Source organism: Oncorhynchus mykiss, chromosome 7 (assembly GCF_013265735.2).
Source record: "Oncorhynchus mykiss isolate Arlee chromosome 7, USDA_OmykA_1.1, whole genome shotgun sequence".
NCBI classification, from domain to species: Eukaryota; Metazoa; Chordata; class Actinopteri; order Salmoniformes; family Salmonidae; genus Oncorhynchus; species Oncorhynchus mykiss.
The window spans coordinates 59,645,967-59,665,732 of NC_048571.1; the positions used below are offsets into that span (position 1 = coordinate 59,645,967).

Sequence of the window (19,766 nt, forward strand, 5' to 3'; positions counted from 1 at the left end):
AGCCGGCCAAACCGTCCCCTAACCCAAACGACGCTGGGCCAACTGTGCACTGCCCTATGGGACACCCGGTCACGGCCAGTTGTGACAGAGACTGGGATCGAACACGGGTCTGTACTGATGCCTCAAGCACTGAAATGCAGTGTCTTAGACCGCTACGCCACTCAGGAGGCCCCTCCATCCAATAATATTAATGGCAGAGACATTTAAAATGGCCACAATTGTTTCGTGGCCCGCCACCGAACGCGTCTTTTGAAGATGTCATGCAGTTTGATTTACAGTTGATAAGTTCATATACTGTTTTTTTGGATGAACCACCTCTGTAGGGTAGGGGTGTTACGCTGTCGTGGTGTTTTTATTTGGAGGAAAAATGTAATAAACACACCGTTAATCTGTTTGTCTATAGTCCTATGCTTGGTGGCACTGCTGCTGTCTTTGAGAGCCCTCTGCTGGATATGAACTTCATTCTCATACAGTGGAGAAGTGAAAAAATGTCACTCATGTGTCAATGCTGGACACAACTTCATAAGCAATTACAAAATATTGAAATACTCCCTGTCTCTCTGTTTGCAGCTTTGTGGTGTAACTGCACCACGGCCCAGTGTCAGAAGACTGGCTCCCAGTGTGAGACGGATGGGGCCTGCATGGCCTCCACGTCCTTCATCGACGGCCAAGAGCAGCACATTCGTATCTGCATCACCCAGGACAAGCTGGTACCCCCGGGCCAGCCCTTCTACTGCCTGAGTGCTGAGGGCCTCCTCAACACACACTGCTGCTACACTAACTACTGCAACAGCCTCAACCTCAAAGTTCCCTCTGGTGAGCTCCACACATTCCACAGGCTATCTGCTGCCATAGAAGACATGGGTCTCAAACAGTTCAGAGTTGTGTTTGGATTGTTATGTTTACTCATTAAATATATACTGAACAAAAATATAAATGCAACATGTAAAGTGTTGGTCCCATGTTTCATGAGCTGAAATGAAATAAAAGATCCCAAAAATGTTCCATATGCACAAACAGCTTATTTCTCTAAAATGTTGTGCACAAATTTGTTTACATCCCCGTTAGTGAGCATTTCTCCTTTGCCAATCTAATTCATCCACCTGACAGGTGTGGCATATCAATAAGCTGACTAAACAGCATGATCATTACACAGGTGCAACTTGTGCTGGGGACAATAACATTTCCCCAGTACAATGTGCAGTTTTGTTACACAACACAATGCCACAGATGTCCGAAGTTTTGAGGGAGTGGGCAATTGGCATGCTGACTACAGGAATGTTCACCAGAGCTGTTGCCAGAGAATAAGCTGCCTACAATGTAGTTTGAGAATTTGGCAGTACATCCAACCAGCCTCACAACCGCAGACCACGTGTAACCACACCAGCCCAGGACCTCCACATCCGGCTTCTTCACCTGCAGGAGGGTCTGAGATCAGCCACCCGGACAGTTCGTAAAACTGTGAGTTTGCACAACCAAAGAATTTCTACACAGACTGTCAGAAACCGTCTCAGGGAAGCTCATCTGCGTGGTCAACACGGTCTTGTATGGCGTCGTGTGGGCGAGTACTTTGCCGACGTCAACGTTGTGAACAGTGCCCCATGGTGGAGGAGGGGTTATGGTATGGGCAGGCACAAGATAAGGACAACTTATTGCAATTGCAACACAATTGCATTTTATTGATGACAATTTGAATGCACAGAGATACCGTGACGAGATCCTGAGGCCCATTGTCCTGCCATTCATCCGCCGCCATCACCTCATGTTTCAGCATGATAATGACCCCATGTCACAAGGATCTGCACACAATTCCTGGAAGCTGAACATGTCCCAGTTCTTCCATGGCCTGCATAATCACCAGACATGTCATCCATTGTTTGGGATGCTCTGGATCAATGTGTATGACATCGTGTTCCAGCAACTTCACACTGCCATTGAAGCGGAGTGTGACAACATTTCACAGGCCACAATCAACAGCCTGATAAACTCTATACGAAGGAGATGTATTGCGCTGCTTGAGGTAAATGGTGGTCACGACAAATACTGATTGGTTTTCTGATCCACACTGCTAGCTTTTTTTTATGGTCACAGATACTTATCTGTATTCCCAGTCATGTGAAATCCATAGATTAGGGCCTAATTAATTAATTAAAAATTACTTCCTTATATGAACTGTAACTCAGTAAAATCTTTGAAATTGTAATGTGTTGCATTTTCAAAATGTTTGTTCAGTGTAAATTACATGTGAATTATGTATTTATTCTCATTGTCTCTCTTCCCTCTTTCTCAGTGACTTTGCGGCCGGGCCTGGGGGGCGGCTTTGGCCCTGATGGTGCATGGGGTCCAGTGGAGCTGGTGGCAGTGGTCGCAGGGCCCGTCTGCCTGCTGTGTGTGCTGCTAATCATGGCTGTGTTCCTGTTCCAGTACCACCAGAGGGCCTACAGCCACAGGCAGAGGCTGGAGGTGGAGGACCCCTCCTGTGACCACCTCTACATGGCCAAGGACAAGACCCTGCAGGACCTCATCTATGACATGTCCACCTCTGGATCAGGATCTGGTCAGTACAGCACAGCTGGGGCTCTCTAGGGGTCTGATCTATCTCAATAAATGTGACTGTAGCTTTAATGATGTCTTCCATAGATAAAGAAGATCCATAGGGGGAAATGTGGTTGATATTAGGCAATGTGATTCATTGTCTGACTGAATATTCCTCTTTTTTTGCCTTGTCTCTGTGTCCCGTATGTCTCGGTCCTTTCCGTCCTCTGTCTCTGTGCAGGCCTCCCTCTGTTTGTCCAGCGGACGGTAGCCAGGACCATCGTGCTGCAGGAGATAATAGGGAAGGGGCGTTTCGGAGAGGTATGGCGGGGCCGCTGGAGAGGAGGAGACGTGGCGGTGAAGATCTTCTCATCCAGAGAGGAGCGCTCCTGGTTCCGGGAGGCTGAGATCTACCAGACCGTCATGCTGCGCCACGAGAACATCCTGGGATTCATCGCCGCGGACAACAAAGGTAAACATTGGCCGTCATCGTGTGACATCACATATAAAATTATTCCCCTTCGAAGAGCACTTCTTGTAGCTATCTGGTGTTCAGGTCAGTTTTTCGTATTGGGTGGTGTCGGGTCTAACAATTGGTCTCTAAACTTAGTCTCTCTGTCTCTCATAGATAATGGCACATGGACCCAGCTGTGGCTGGTGTCAGACTACCACGAGTACGGCTCTCTGTTTGACTACCTGAACCGCTACTCTGTGACCATCGAGGGCATGATCAAACTGGCACTGTCGGCTGCCAGCGGCCTGGCACACCTGCACATGGAGATCCTGGGCACGCAGGGTGAGTGTGTTGTACTTGTGCCCATGTGCAAACTGGATTGCATGTTGCTGTATGTGTCAATTCTTCTGGGCTCTTCGATTTGTTCCCTACTCTACCTTTTCCTGGCCTGTGCAAACAGTGAATGTAGGCCATGCTTACTAGCTGATAGGAAACTCCAGGGTTATTGATCTGCCTAGTTTGATTTGCATAGCAAATCACGAATATGTTACATAAGTTCCATTGATTGCCAGGAATGCAGTGATTGTCAGGTTGTCTAACTCTCTGCCTTCCTCTAGGTAAGCCTGGTATTGCCCACCGGGACCTCAAGTCTAAGAACATCCTGGTGAAGAAGAACAGTACATGTGCCATCGCTGACCTTGGGCTGGCAGTGCGCCACGAGTCCACCACCGACACCATAGACATCGCTCCCAACCAGAGAGTGGGCACCAAGAGGTACAAACACACACATGCCATCAACCTTAAGAAGTACTTGATTTCCCAACTTACTGACCCCCCCCCCCCCCCCCCTCTCTCCCACATACCACAATACATACCACCACCTATCAGGGCTATAGACCAGCTTACAAAGACCTATTTTTCTCTGTGTCAGGTACATGGCCCCTGAGGTTCTGGATGAGAGCATCAACATGAGGCATTTTGATTCGTTTAAGTGTGCAGACATCTACGCTCTGGGCCTGGTGTACTGGGAGATCACACGCCGCTGCAGCGCTGGAGGTCAGACAGGCTCCCCCTCAGCACACTCTGGCTGGGTTCCAACTGGCACCCTATTGGCTATATCAGGGATCATCAACTAGATTCAGCCTCTGGATGTTTTTTTTTCTTGAGGGGATGACCAGGGGGCCAGAACATAATTACAAATCATTTGTAGACTACAAATTGACCCAAGAAGCCCAAAGAGATATATATATAATATTTTATTAAAACAATCTTTGCAAACCTTCCTTATATTTGTATACAATCACATACACTGAATGTACAAAACATGACAGACTGACCAGGTGAATCCACGTGAAAGCTATGATCCCTTATTGATTGAACTTGTTAAATCCACATTAATCAGTGTAGATGAAGAGGAGGAGACGGGTAAAATAATGATTAAAAAAAAACTTAAGACAATTGAAGCATGGATTGTGTATGTGTGCCATTCAGAGGGTGAATGTGCAAGACAAAAGATTTGAGTGCCTTTGAACAGGATATGGTAGTAGTTGACAGGCGCACCGGTTTGTGTCAAGAACTGCAACACTGATGAGTTTTTCATGCTCATCAGTTTCCTGTGTGTATCAAGAATGGTCCACCACCCGAAGGACATCCAGACAACTTGACACAAGTGTGGGGTCAACATGGGCGGCTGTTCTTAATGTTTTGTACACTCGGTGTATATCTCTCTATTATGCATAGGAATGCTTTGGAACCGATTTCCAATATTAAAATACCTTGAAGCTGATTTGCTGGTGTTTTCAGTCTTATGTCCAACAATAAAAAAATACAAAAACTTGGGACCAAATAAAATCACCTGTGCGCCGAATTCGGCACGCCAGTTGGGAACCCTGCCCTATTTATTGCCCATATGACCCCCTATAGTAGTGCACGATATAGGGAAAAGGGTGTCATTTGCGACACATACAGTATCTCTATCTTAATGTAGTTAAAAGTTTAATTCATCATCAATTAGAAACTGGGCCTTACCTGACCTTTGACCTCTGCCCTTAGGTATCCATGAGGAGTATCAGCTGCCCTACTTTGATCTGGTGCCCTCTGACCCCTCCATAGAGGAGATGAGAAAGGTGGTTTGTGACCAGAAACTACGGCCCAACGTGCCCAACTGGTGGCAGAGCTACGAGGTAGGGACAGACACATGTAGATAGATATGCTTGCTCTTTGAAGGTCAATCAAACAGTCCTATTATGATAGCACAGCAGTTGCCCACTATTATGAAAGTGTCACTGGTTTCTTATAAGTATTACATTGTATACTTGTGTATTTTAAATTATGTTATTTTGCCGGGCTTGTTCTCTGGGGATGCATTGGTGGTTTTGATAAGCTTGTTTAGCCCTGTACATATCTGCACCATATTTGCTTGTATGACTTTATCTAATCTAATTTTCTTCATGTTCGCTCAATCCTACATTATCCCAGAGCTCTAGATAACACACTACATTACCCCAGAGCTTTAGATAACACTCTACATTATCCCTGAGCTTTAAGATAACACTACATTATCACAGAGCTTTAGATAACAGTCTACTTTCTCTCCTTCTTTGCCTCCCTCCCCCTCCCCCCAGGCCCTGCGTGTAATGGGGAAGATCATGAGGGAGTGTTGGTACGCCAACGGAGCCGCCCGCCTCACCGCCCTGCGCATCAAGAAGACCCTGTCCCAGCTGAGTGTCCAGGAGGACATCAAAGTCTGAGAGGGTTCTGTCCCAAAGACCTGAGGAGAGCGCTAGGGACTCTATCCCTCACTAAAGTATACTGAAAGAGAAAGAACAGTGTCTTTTCCAATGAACGCACAAGTTAACAAAATAAAAGAATGAAATGACAAAAGCAAAATGTAAAAAGAACATGATATAAAAACTTTCCTGCCAGTCTTTTTAAAGCCACCACTGTTTGAGTTGTGACCAGCCCTACCTCGCCTATTCAGCCAAAACTACTGACAACCCCTGTCCTTCCCTGTCCCCAACCTACCCCACCCTTCTGTCCCTGCAGCCCCCCTTCCCCGTTCTGTTCCTACTAAAATGGCTGCCAACAATTACTGCTACTACTACTACTACTACTACTACTACTACTACTACTACTACTACTACTACTGCCCCTGACAATGCCCATGTTAATCTCAATGGCAGGATATATACTGTATACAACTGTGTATTTATTAACAGAATGTGTAATTTAATTCTAAACCCTTTTTTTTCTTAGTAACTTTCCCCAAGACTTATCAAAGGACACTAATGGTTTTACCCTATACATTAATTTATTTTTGTTCTGTTTATCTTTATACTGTATTCATGCCATGTTGACTCGATGTTGGGAGAGGTCTGACTGCTTTCTGTGTTTTCTTTGTCAGGGAGTATATAAGGGGAAGGTACAGTCTTTCTATGAATTCTGTGTAGGGGTCATTCCACCAATTCAGTGCCTTTTGAGATATCTAACTTGGTGGGGAAAAAACATTTGATTTCACCTCATTTTTACGTTCTGTCATAAAGAGCACATGTTCAACTTAATAAAAAAACATGTTTTCCCATCTCAAGGTTAAATCAAATTTAAAAAGACTATAGTATGTGCCTAATTAAGTAAAGTATATAGGTTGACTAACAGTGTTGATGATTTCTTCTTTAATCAGCCATGAATCCTCTTGTGACAGGAAATGGAAGCTTATTGTGTGCAACAGGGAGGGGAAATTGAGTGTAAGCTTCACAACAACAAAAATATTTTAAAAGATTCTAGCCTGTCTATCTATGAGTAACATGGTTGATGTGTTATACTTGACCCACTCAGTTTTCCACCACAAAACACCAGAAAATGGCCAGAAAGAGTAGAACCTGCTCACTTACTTTTACACTATGATTTGACTATTAGATGTTCAGAGTTCCACCATATTAAAACGAGAGTTCAGTTCACGTAACAGGGTTTTTTTTTTTTTTTTTTTTTTCTTAAAATGAATAATCACATTTTTTAAAATACATAATCTTCAGAAATGACTATCAGAGCAAAAAAATAAATAGGGCTTTGCAATTATGGTGAAAACTTGGAGCAATGTTGATGTTAAAAACCTCTACAGGATCTGTGTCCCTATACCGGGACGGTTGAGATAATGTGCGCTAATGTGATTAGCATGACATTGTAAGTAACAGTAAACTTTCCAGGACATAGACATGTTTTATATAGGCAGAAAGTTTAAATTCTTGTTAATCTAACTGCACTGTCCAATTTACAGTAGCTATTAGAGTAAAAAAAATACTATGCTATTGTTTGAGGAGAGTGCACAACAAACTTTTATCACAGCAACGGTTTTGATACATTCACCTCTGAAGGTAAATAATGTACTTACATTCAGTAATCTTGCTCTGATTTGTCACCCTGAGGGTCCCAGAGATAAAATGTAGGAACTGGGTTGTACAGTTTGAACCCTTACTGTCTCTGCTCCACACCCACCCTGCCCGGCCATCTAGATGTGTGAAAGTTAGTGTATAACCTAATGATCCATCATGTATGACATTCCTGGGAGTGTGTCAACTTAAATGTTATATTACCAGATTTTTGTATGTTATCTACTTGAAAATATATAAATTGACCAGTTCGGCACATTTGGGCAAACTTGATACAAAATATTGTCCAGTATTGTTATGCTTCAATGGATCAATCTCAAACTTTGCACACACACTGCTAAATTGCACCTAAACTGCAATACTATATTATGGCCTTTCTCTTGCATTTCAAAGATGGTGTGAGAAAAAATTGAAATTGCACGTTTTTCTGTTCGTATTATCTTTTACCATATCTAATGTGTTATTCTCCTACACTAATTTCACATTTCCACAAACTTCAAAGTGTTTCCTTTCAAATGGTATCAAGTATTAGCACATCATTGCTTCAGGTCCTGAGCTATAGGCAGTTAGATTTGGGTATGTCATTTTAGGTGAAAATTGGAAGGAAAAAAGTGTACGATCCTTAAGAGGTTTTAAGTGGGTAAAAATCTTCCTGGAAGTCAGAGGGTGCATGGAGGGACAATTCAAAATGCTGGCACTTTAACAGAAAATCTGATTGATTGATTGAATTCTCCCTGTGGTCTATATTAAAGGGTACTTCATTGAATATAACAGTCTTTTAAAATTCAATATTGGTGCACAATTTCTATTTAAAATATCAAAGGGAAGCAAAAGGCACTCATTTGTGGAAATGATCAAGTTGTAGACGGATCTCTCTGTTGTACATATAAACTAAGAAATTGTTTTTTAAATCAATGAGGACCAAGTCTTCCTCATTTATCGGGTCATGTTATCTATCATTTATGGTAGCAGTGGACTGTGAGTCACTGAGAGATCAGCTTACATAGTTTCTTTAAATCTAAGTTTCCCATTACTACATCCATTGTTGTAATGGAACTCCTATTGCCCACTTAGAGGCAGGAATGGTCCATACAAACACCTGGCTCTGGTATTTCATGACGATGGACTTTAGTGTAGCCATTTTGTAAACACTCACATCAATTGCTGTTATGATGATTTATTTACATTTTTTCTCACAATACCTCCATGTATGTTTCCCCTCATGTTATATTCTCCCTGACTGAGTATTATCACTGTACATACAATAACTTTTTTAGGTGTGACTGTATATGACCCTTTTTTTATTTGAGTTTCCATTGATATTTTAATAATGTTTTGGAATGTTTACCAACAGTTACACTGGTTACTGGTCTTGGATGGGAGACAATTGGAGAGGCTTATATGTGCTGTCAATCAACCACTGATAAACCAATGGAATATCTACAAAGCAACACTACTGTATCCTGAGTCATTGAAAGCACATACTGAGTCCCTCCTATTTGATGTCTCCCATTACTATAGAACAGTATTTGATTTTTTGTCTATTCCACTCCATATTCATAAATTATACCCCACCTACATTACCTCTTTGATATGCAAATTGTAAATAGTTTATGATAGTGTATGATAGTGTATGATGTAGTGTAGTGTATGATGGATGATGATTTGTCTGTCAAATCTTGTTTTCACCATGTATTCTGTTTTCAGGAAAATAATATGTACTGTTAAATTTGTCGCTTTATTTTATTTTTCGTTGAGCACAAACTCAAAAGGTACTGCTGACGTGAAGTCTCCTTCCTTGTGTTCCTAATCCTGCCAGTTTATTGCTAGTTCCTAGAAAAGGCTCTGCAGGGCCAATGTGTGCACTACTCACTCCACAGCACCTCAACCAAACTGTTCTCAACACCCATCACTGTTTTACTGCAGATCACACCAGTGACAACAGAGGGTGTTTATAATATATTAATTAAGCATTTTAATCAGTTATTCAGATTTGGTGATTGGTAAATACCTCTCACAGATTTCTTCACATTTTCATAAAGCTAAGTAACAGTGAAGAGTCCCCAGACCCTCTGTAAAGAGTGCTTATTCAGTGTGGCTGTAGCACAAAAAGATTGTCGTTAAACTTTTTTGTGATAAAAGTAATACTACTGATACTTATCAATGCTGTTCCACAGGAAATATATATGGCCTGGATGCATTTATTTGATTTAATGTGTTAGTTTATGACCATGTCACGCTCGCCTGTACTGTATATTATTTGTTTATAGTTCTTGGGTGATGGCCAAGAGGACTTGGCGTGCATACATGTGCATATTTTTCCTGAAAATGTGGTTGCTTATGTTTTTGGCTGTGAGTGGTAGACGGGGCCTGGGTGTTGTCTGTGTACTGTTAGGTGAGTTCAGATTTTCTGTCCTTGGTTGGGAAGTGATCCTATGTAAACATCATAGGCCTTGTGTCTCTACATCACATACTGTTAAGGGGAATTATGACAAGATGAACTGTTGTATGCTGTTGTATTGCACTATGGAGTGTTTAAGCAATAAGGCACGAGGAGGTGTGGTATATGGCCAATATACCACGGCTAAGTGCTGTTCTTAAGCACGACGCAACGCAGAGTTCCTGGATACAGCCCTTAGCCCTGATATATTGGCTATATACCACAAACCTCCGAGGTGCCTTATTGCAATTATAAACTGGTTACCAACATAGAGCAGTAAAAATAAATATTTTGTCATACGGTCTGATATACCACGGCTGTCGGCCAATCTGCATTCAGTGCTCGAACCACCCAGTTAATGAAGTGACGAATGATGAGAACGCCCAGGTCTCTGTCCAGACATCTGGACAAAGAAATCAAAATAAGCTTTTAAAACCAAGTGAAAACCTTTTCAGGACTAGTATCCAATCATGTATATCGGTAATATTATATAGCCTATAGTAATAAATACAACTGTTTTCCTACATGGTTTGTCTTTATTTGCTCACACCAGTATGTACATCAATACAAAAACGGTTTCTAATACTGCATTTTGGTGTATGCATCTTCCAATGTTTTTCAGATACAAACTTAATGTCTTCCGACCCCTCATTCAAATCAAAAGGAAAGTTCTAGTTTAATGTCTCTATTCCCTGTAATAATGCTTCGTCCACAGTTCCTGATTCGTCTGGTCAGCAGTCTCATTACCCAGACTTAGGGCTAGATTGTATCAGATCTGCACTAGCCTACACCCACATAGCAATAGTTTGAGGTCGGCGGTGCAACTGCTTTAGAGCCGTCAAATCCACAAGCGACTCCCGGCATTATACCTAAAGCAGACATTTCTATATAGCCTACACTTTCTGGTTTGGTAATTAACATGAGTGAGAAGGGTGTGGCTTTTTTGACAATGATCACACAAGCAGCTGCTCACCGACTTGAACATTTGAACGCGCCAACGGCGTTACACCGACAACACATCTATCGCCGGTTAATTCTTGATCTGATTAAATCTAGGCCATAGTGTTACCTCACATCCTGCTCGTCCCACAACCTCCGACTGACCTACACCCACTCAGTTACACATCAACCCTACTGCTTCACCAAGACAAAACGCATTCAAAAGTGCATACATGTCAAAACCAACCCCATGTAAGAGAAATCATATTTATTGTTCATGCATTAAATTAGAACTTCACATGAGTAGTAGAAAAAAAGACAGCATTTACATACTTGTACGCATCTTATTCATACCAAAAGTCAATTTTGAAAAGTAAAATGTTAAATGTTCTGACTCAATGGCCCAAAGAAGTCCTTTTCATAGGTCGAGATTGGTTTGCCCTCGGAATGTAAAAAGGACAAAGAAAATGGTGGCAGTAATGAAAGGCTAAAATTGAATCCTATAACAAGGATGAAATAAAATGGAATAGACACAGCAAAAAGATAACGTCTAATGCTTCACTGATATACCCCCAATAAAATCATGATGGATAGCTCAGAAGCACTTAACATCCAATAAGGAGGACTAGAAAAGGCTCACAAGCAAATGTGAACGAATCCATCATGATCAATCCACACTCACACTACATGTTGTTGAAAACTGTCTAATGAAATATGGTTGGGATTGGGAAATTAGTAAAACTTAAAAAAGGCTAAATCATTTCTCATGTAGCTCTAGAATGACTTTGAAGAACAAGGCTAGGCAAGCCCTAACAGCAGCCTTATGTTATGGTTCACGGTGGAGCACTTTCTCCAGGTCTTCAGAGTCAAACTGAATGCATGTCAAGACAAACAAGGACACACTGACTAAACCCCCCCCAAAGAAATTAAGAGCACTTTAGAAACGGAAATAACCAAAATAAAACATTGTTATATTTACATAAATATTAATTGGTTGTGCATCACTATATAAATGAGTAAAACTCAAAAATGACATATTCTACAGCAGTTCCATCTCCGACAATCCACACCTACTGTAACCAAGGCAGCGGAGTTGCCGTTGCAGATTTGTATATCTTCAAGTTACACTGTGACATCCTTTAACCTGCGATCCATGATTGGCTGGCTAGTTGTGCTTTAGAGATACCAGACCTATAAGGATGATGGGTAAAGGAATGCTGCTCAGTTTAGGGCCAGGGTGGGAAGTTACTGACTCCTCTCCCCAGTGTATCTACAGACCAAATGGGAAAGAATAGGTGGGGAATGGATTTGTCTGAGAAGTGGCAAATTGATCCCCTTCATATAACTACACATGATTCCTGTACTATATAGGTCCACCACCTGCATTTACAGAGGAGAGACACCAGGCTGTGTTGGACTGCCCAGAACGGACATACAGCTCCACTCCATTGGCTACGTCTGGTCCTGCTTCTTGTTTGGGTCTTTTTGGTTGCTTGGGTTTTGGCTTGATTTACAGTGTTCCTGTATGTCCCTTGTTACTGCACGTGCCTATATTGCTGGATTGAGAAAGTCAATGGGACTTCACATTTGTATGCAGAGAGAAAGAGATGTCCTCCTGTGCTGTAGATGTACATTTGTACATGAGGGGATGTAGAAGACTTATCTTTCCCTCTCTCGCATCACTCCTCTTTCAGGATCCTCATTTTCTCTATCCTTCCTCATCTTCTGGAGGAATATTTCCTTTATCACTCCCTCAAGCAGTTCCTGAAATACAAAACACCAGATGAATCTTTAGTTCAACTTGACAATTATTTAAATCCTTTAAAAATCACAAAACAATTTACAGGTAGGACAATGCCTCTCAGGAACTGAGTTGAAACTAAATTACATTCACATTGTTTTCATTTGATTTATCAAGGTCAGTGAATAGAGAAGGTTTGTGTTTACCTTAGTCTGCTTCTTCATTAGTGAGAACCAGTGCCTGGAGGATGTCTGAGAGAGAGACGATGCCCTTCACCACCTCCTGCTCATCAACCACCACCAGCCTGTGCACCTGAGAGAGATGGAGACAGAAAAACAAAACCATAAGTTACAAACTAAAAGCCAAGGCTAGATCTCAGCACCTGTGTGTATTACATTATGATTGTATGTACTACTTCTATTGACCTTGATAAACGCCCAGGAAACAAATTTAAATTGTCGACCCAAACAATAATAGTGTATACACAGGTGTCTCCAGCTCTCTCACCTCTGCCTCCACCAGTCTGTTGATGATGGACTCCAGTGTGTCGTGTGTGTTGCAGGTGAGCACTCCCTCAAAATACTGAGAGCGGTGCTGTAAAGCTTTGGTCACAGTCACATCCAGGTTGTTGTACATCTTCTCTGCTGCTAGGTTCTGTGTGGGGGACATTATTACTTCTCAATGCTGCTTATGTTCGGTACTGTATTTGGATAGCAGAGATGAAAACACACAGACAGACACATACTGTCATCTAGGGGTTAATGGAGTCCAGTGCAGAGTGAGCCCACTTTCTCTTGTTTCCCCAGGCTAAAGGCTAATAAACCCCAGCCAGTCCGCTGGTCGATAACAACCCACAGGCTCTATATACTGCCTGCCCACTGGGTAAGAGACCCATTGATCTAGAACAGGAGAGACTTACTTTGGTCTGCACTGAATGCTTTGCCTTTATAAAATACTTTTACAGCACAAGGATACAGACAATTTTGGTTACGGTCTTTCTGTTTCGTCTCATTGTCGGTCTCTCACAAACAATATTTTCTGATAACCAGTGACTATTCTGTTTAAATACCGCCCATTGGTGGCACAGCTGTCCAGTACTTACAATGACATCAAATTTGGAGTAAATGTCCACCACTCGTCCTGTGTGTGAGAGAGAAACATGGGTACATGAGAACTACCTACCATTTACAACAGGAGAGTGTCTGGGTCAGACATGTTTAACCAATTGTCCCCTCGCCTCCCTCACTTACCGTTGTCATCGACGACAGGCAAGGCAGACACTCTCTGGTCCACAAAGATTCCCAGTGCTGTGTAGAGGGGTGTGTCAGAACGCACCACTGCAATCTTATGGAATGTTCCGATGCCAAGCTCTTCTAGAGTCTGGCCTAAGAAGGCAGGTTTTGCCATCTCCGATATCTGGGAAGAAAATAACACACAATGTTCCACTAATGCAAGTGGCTTGAAAAATACATAGAAATTAAACACGGTATATTACCTCAAAAGCATGAATAAACAGTTTGGTGTAGACTTCATTAACAGGCCTACAGTTGTAACAGTGCTCTTGTCCTACCTTATCTACTGCCGGGAATGAGACATTGAGATGTCAAGGAACAGCAGATGATAAAATGTGGTAAAAGAGATGAACGGGGAAGAGTGTAAGAAAGAGAGGATCACAAGAAAGACTCACAAAGAGCTTGAGGAACTTCAGGATCCTCTTGTGCGTGAGGATGTATAGGGTGTTCCCTGTCAGAGGGTCGACCACAGGCAGTCTGTGGATCTTATTCTTCAGCAGAGACGATACAGCATCATACAGACTGAAACGGGGAGGAAGCGGAAATTGATACACGTGTCAGTATCAAACAGTGCCAGTAAATCACCGAATTGATCTCAAGCTGCTTGAACCAACTGTCCAGTGACAACCCTCAACATCTCGCCATGGCAGTAGACCTACCTTGCGTTAGGGGATATGCTGACGAGGGGCTTGAAGGAGTCTTGAAGGTAGACTTCTATGGTGAAGGAGAACAGAATAGGCACTAGTTAATTCACTGGCGCTCCAGAAGGCTATCAGTCACTTATTATTACAGTTAATGAATGCTCTTACCTCTCCATGTCTCTATCTTGTGCTCCTCCAGCTCATATATCTGCACCTGAAACATTAGAACAGGAGAAAGTGCTGACTAACATAACAAGGGGGGTGAGAGGCATGAAGGTCAACTATTCAATAGACAGAAGGATGTGTGCTGCAAATCAGGTGTCGTGCCTTTTCACCCTCTACCACCACTATGATTCAAAATGTGAAATTGAGATAGGGTATGCTATAAACAAGCAGAAACAGTGGACGTCGAGGGCAGGCCTTACCAAAGGAGACTTGTAGTAGCGATGGAGGATGTTGATAAAGTCTGTGATGGTCAGCATACCTGCAGTGAGAGATCAGCAGGAGAACAGGGTCACCAGAATCCAACGGGACTCTACTCATTGTGCATTTCGAAATCTGTCAAAAGCCCAGCTAGCAAAATGTGTTTTTTACTCTATTCTTACCTACAAAACACTGCTTCTTACTGTCCCAGAGTGGCGCTGCTCTCACCCCATTGGACACCAGAGCGAAAAACGCCTTCTTTACCTATGGAGATCTGAACACAGTTATACACACACAAACACAATGCAGCATCTTTGGTCCAGATTTAATTGACAGGAAGGAGTTAAAAGAAGGACGTGGTCTTGCCTGTAGTGAAGTATCGAACACCACCAACTTGGAGCTGGTAGGGACCAAGTCATAGCACCGATGAGACTTCATAAACCGGGTGTAGACATTATAATCTGGGTCTGAGGAGAATGAGGAGGAAAGGGAAAGGGTTCAACTTACTGTCCATTCCTTATATGCATTTACAATTGTAATATTTTTGTACTTAAAAAGAGCTGCCTCAATAGACTCCAGAATGTATCACAATGTCACACTTTCAGGATTCCTTCCAACACAAGCAAAATAATGCTTTTTAAAAACACATGTAAAAAAAAAAAGCACATTAACAATTTCTCACCATGCATAGGATTAAGATTACCTCATCATGCATAGCTATTTATCCTTTCATTGCTGTTTATTACACTATGCATTAACAGTAAAAGGAGGCTATTTACCTCCTAGAAGTGGCTCCTTTTTACAATCCACATCATCAACAGCAAGTGGAATCTGAAAGAGAGTATAGGTTCATTGACTCATTTCCCCCAGGCAAGGCAGAATTCCAAAGAAATTAAATAGTTTATGTTCTCTTCAAGAATCCAAGGCCTTTTATATTCATTACCACCAATGTGTTAGTCATGGCTAATCATCGCAAAGTTATATCAGGAATATAAAGTAGCCAACATACTGCTGTTTGAAAGTGGTTCAGTGTTTGATCACTCCTCCTAAGCAGCAACAAATACTGTGCAGGGCACAGGTGCACTGCACCAACACAAATGGCATTATTTAGCCACTACTGAGGAATGGGAGTCATTGTCTGACTGTCCTTGTCACATTTAGATATAAGAACCTTTGGACAGAAAAGGTAGCCAACAAGCTTAGCTGGATCATAGCTCAGATATTAGACAGTTCATGCAGTCAATGTAACGTTAAAGGAAAAATCTGCACAAAAAAACAACTAGTATTTAGGTCATTTTTCAATTCGTCCACTGTTGATACAGTCCCAGTTTTGTGTGACAGCAGTCAACTTTTCAAGATATTGAACATTCAAGAAGCAATGTGCCACATCATCATAAGATGCATTTTCGATCAAGTGTCACTTTGCTTTGAAAGTCTAATATCTTGAAAACTTGACTGCTGGCATGCAAAACATTGTGGGACTGTATCAACAGTGGACTAATTAAAACTATATAGTTCCAGTGGATTTTCACGAGAGGTAATGTTATCTCACCTAGTTCGCCATGTAGAAGACAAAACATTTTAACATCTCTGAAATGATAACTAGGGCTTGACAATGTCAACAGCTAATGATGGCCTCCAATTTGGTATTTTAAGAGGTCATGATGTAAACTAGTACTGCAACGTTAACTAGCTAAGGTTACTGGCTGGAATGTGAACACAACAGATGCAGCAAACTAACGATGTTAGCTAACTAGTTACGCAGGCTACCAGTAGTTATGACACACAACCACAGAGAACCAAGTTGATCTTGCTAGCTAGCTACTCATGTATCATCTTGAATGTAACTAGCAAACATCAAGTACTGTGATTGGCTAGCTAGGGTAGGCTAACGTTACTAGATAGCTAGTTTAGCCTTGCTGGCGGTGTAGCTGAGCTACTTACACACTCCATATTCCATGCACTGGCTCGCCCTTGCTTGATCCTGTAAGGTAGCGACGTAACCACTGTTTCTCACGACGGACTTCTTTCCGAGGTATCTACGTTTTTTGTTAAACTGGAGCTAAACGACGAGAGACAAGCATTGAAACTCCCCGGAAGCGCGAGAGATTTGGGGCGGCAGTGGTTAGCGCGTTGGACTAGTAACCGGAAGGTTGCAAGTTCAAATCCTCGACAAAGTACAAATCTGTCGTTCTGCCCCTGAACAGGCAGTTAATGCACTGTTCCTAGGCCGTGATTTAAAATAAGAATCTGATCTTAACTGACTTGCCGTGTTAAATAAAATAAAAATGAAACTTGACTTGACTTCCGAATACACATGACCGCGAAGAAAGTTTGAGTCGGGGTGCCAGCCTCAAAGTCAAAATTGGCTATTGTCGTAAAAAATCATGAAAACAAAAATGAGCTTTTGGGTCTTCATATAAGTGGTTAGGTTTAAGGTTAGGTTTAAAATCTGACTTTAAGAAGATACATTGTAGAAATGGGCGAGGTTTATGAATTTGTAGGTGTGACGACCGGGTGCTGTGGTATCAAACCTCTGATCTAATCTATGGTCTAATTTGGGGTAGGCAATTTGTTGAGAGTTAGTAGAAATACACAATAGGTGCAATTTCTTAATTTGTTTGTGCATCAGCAGTTTTTCTCTTTTTACGTCGGTCACTGATAATAACCACATTTCCATCCATGGAGACAGTACTTTCGGTACAACTTTTTAAATGCCAAGAGATCATTTGTTCGTTGGACATGGTGGTATCTTTTTGTGTAAATGTGGAGTGGCAATGACGTGGTGTGTAGTCCTCCCACTATGACTAGAGAAATCATGCAGTTAATAGAGCCCCACAGTGGAGGTGTCAACATAGCCATAGAAACTAGTGGTCAAAAATGGAAATGGTTCCAATCATTTTTTCACAATTCATTTTTTTCCCATAGGGAGTTTTAGAAACACTTAAAATAACGGCTGTGTTTTGTGTAGGCTTACCCTGGCGTGACTTTTTGATAACCATGTAAATGTCTCTCAGACAAGGTGACTTTTATCAATAATTCAGCTCTATTTAATCTCAGATTCGAAAACGCTAATTAGTATCAATGTAGACATCATTCAAGACTACTAATCCTTGCAAACTCCTGCACGTCATCTCTAGCTGACACCTTTGCTAACAGGTATTGTGTCAATTTAAAACTTGCACAACACAGTTCACAGAATTGTCCATTTAAAGAAAGGTAGCCAATTTATTCATTTATTTCTACATTTTGCTAACATTAGATAGTTAATCCAGAGAGTTTTACCTTTATTCAGCAGTCTCATCCAAATCATCATGGCATTTGTAGTTCTTTATGATAGCCTAATTAGCATTTCATTTTGGGGGAATATATTGATTTTAAAAATCACCTCCTAGAGAGATTTGCACAGTTATCAAAACAACAGGCTAGGATAAGCCTACACAAAACACAGCCTTTATTTTAAGTATTTCTAAAATCCCCTATGAAAAATGAATGGGTAAGAAAATGAGTGGAACCATTTCTTTGTTTGACCGCTAGGTTTTAGGGGTATTATGACTCATACTGTTGTACTCTATTAGGCTACAGTTTAAATAAGTAATGATGAACTTCACAGGGTGGTGAAAGTGCCCAGTGATCTTGATGCTCCTTTCCAATAAATAATCGAGGGTCTTATTCTGGTGACATGATGATCGATGCTTGACTGCCATTTGACAAATAAAAATATTCTCTATAAAAATTCTTATCCATAACAATATCATCTCTGGGAGCTGTTGGCGAAAGCTTGTTCCAAGTCCAGTGTAGTTACATTTACTATTTAACGCAACAGTTTATGTGACAAAACAATCAGTAGAGTTGAAAATGCGATGGAAAAACATTTTTATTTGGTACATGGAAATTTTATTGAAAAAGTACATTTTGTGTGCGCCACGTCATCACACACTGATTTTTATCTGCAACAAATCGTTTGTTGGAAACACCACTGGTGGGGAAATGCGCATATTTTCTTAATGCAGATTTGTCGCCAATTGGATGGAAGCCTAGCTACTCACTCAATTAGCCATGTCAGCAAATCATTTTTTGATTAGATAAATTAGTCTAGCCAGCTATCTAAACTTGTACTAATCATTGCCGAATACTGACCGGGCACGCGAAGCACCTGCCCAGGGGCCATGACCTCCAGGGAGCCCCATTGATTTTGTTAGTCACTCTCATTCAGATACCAAATTAAAATGGCATAAATCATGGCAAAATGCTGGGAATTCATTTTAAAACTCAGTGGCATGTATTCATGGATGCCACTGCCACTGTGTCTTCTTATTGTCTTGGCTTTAGGCTTATATACACTATATATGCAAAAGTATGTGGACATCCCTTCAAATTAGTGGATTCAGCTATTTCAGCCACACCCGTTGCTGACAGGTGTATAAAATCGAGCTCACAGCCATGCAATCTCCATAGACAAACATTGACAGTAGAACGGCTTTGCTGGCCTCCCGAGTGGTGCAGCGGCCTAAGGCACTGCATCGCAATGCTTGAGGCGTCACTACAGACCAATCCCAGGCTGTTTCACAGCTGGCCGTGACCGGGAGACCCATGAGGCGTCGTCCGGGCTAGGAGAGGTTTTGGACGGCCGGGATTTCCTTGTCCCATCGCGCTCTAGTGACTCCTTGTGGCGGGCCGGGCACCTGCAAGCTGACTTCGGTCGCCAGCTGGGCGGTGTTTCCTCTGACACATTGGTGGGGTTGGCTTCCGGGTTCAGCGAGCAATGTGTCAAGAAGCAGTGCTGCTTGACAGGGTCATGTTTCGGAGAATGCATGGCTCTCGACCTTCACCTCTCCCGAGTCCATAGGGGAGACAAGACTGGATATCACGAAATTGGGGAGAAAAAGGGTTAAAAAAATAATAATAATAATCAA

General features: G+C 41.9%; 2 protein-coding genes across 8 annotated transcripts in view; one reads left to right on the top strand and one right to left on the bottom strand.

Annotated features, from left to right (window-relative positions):
* The window catches only part of LOC110528117 (activin receptor type-1B), a 28,529-nt gene extending 18,195 nt beyond the window's left edge, over positions 1-10,334 (top strand). For 3 of the 4 annotated variants that reach the window (XM_036983663.1, XM_036983665.1, XM_036983664.1), the window contains exons 2-8: positions 571-816; positions 2,291-2,557; positions 2,777-3,331; positions 3,607-3,763; positions 3,921-4,045; positions 5,042-5,172; positions 5,614-10,334. In XM_036983663.1, coding sequence (XP_036839558.1) covers positions 571-816; positions 2,291-2,557; positions 2,777-3,331; positions 3,607-3,763; positions 3,921-4,045; positions 5,042-5,172; positions 5,614-5,739 — 1,607 coding nt within the window. In that variant the 3' untranslated portion in view covers positions 5,740-10,334. The remainder of the gene's footprint in view (positions 1-570; positions 817-2,290; positions 2,558-2,776; positions 3,332-3,606; positions 3,764-3,920; positions 4,046-5,041; positions 5,173-5,613) is intronic. The other variant, XM_021609938.2, reaches the window with a different exon arrangement.
* A 670-nt stretch (positions 10,335-11,004) lies between these two features.
* On the bottom strand, positions 11,005-18,248 carry LOC110528118 (5'-AMP-activated protein kinase subunit gamma-1). Of its 4 annotated transcripts, none has more exons than XM_036983669.1 (13): positions 18,136-18,248; positions 15,630-15,681; positions 15,217-15,317; positions 15,033-15,114; positions 14,853-14,911; positions 14,596-14,641; positions 14,446-14,500; positions 14,182-14,308; positions 13,745-13,910; positions 13,597-13,634; positions 13,002-13,148; positions 12,701-12,806; positions 11,005-12,517 (listed from the first exon to the last, which is right to left on the bottom strand). In XM_036983669.1, the coding sequence occupies exons 3-12, from the start codon at positions 15,286-15,288 to the stop codon at positions 12,702-12,704; spliced, it is 897 nt and encodes a 298-aa protein (XP_036839564.1). In that variant the 5' UTR covers positions 15,289-15,317; positions 15,630-15,681; positions 18,136-18,248; the 3' UTR covers positions 11,005-12,517; position 12,701. The 4 variants fall into 4 exon arrangements, with proteins under 4 accessions (XP_036839564.1, XP_036839563.1, XP_021465616.1 ...); XM_036983668.1 differs by lacking the exon at positions 18,136-18,248 and adding an exon at positions 17,828-17,895; XM_021609941.2 differs by lacking the exon at positions 18,136-18,248 and adding an exon at positions 16,795-17,408.
* Positions 18,249-19,766: the final 1,518 nt, after the last annotated feature.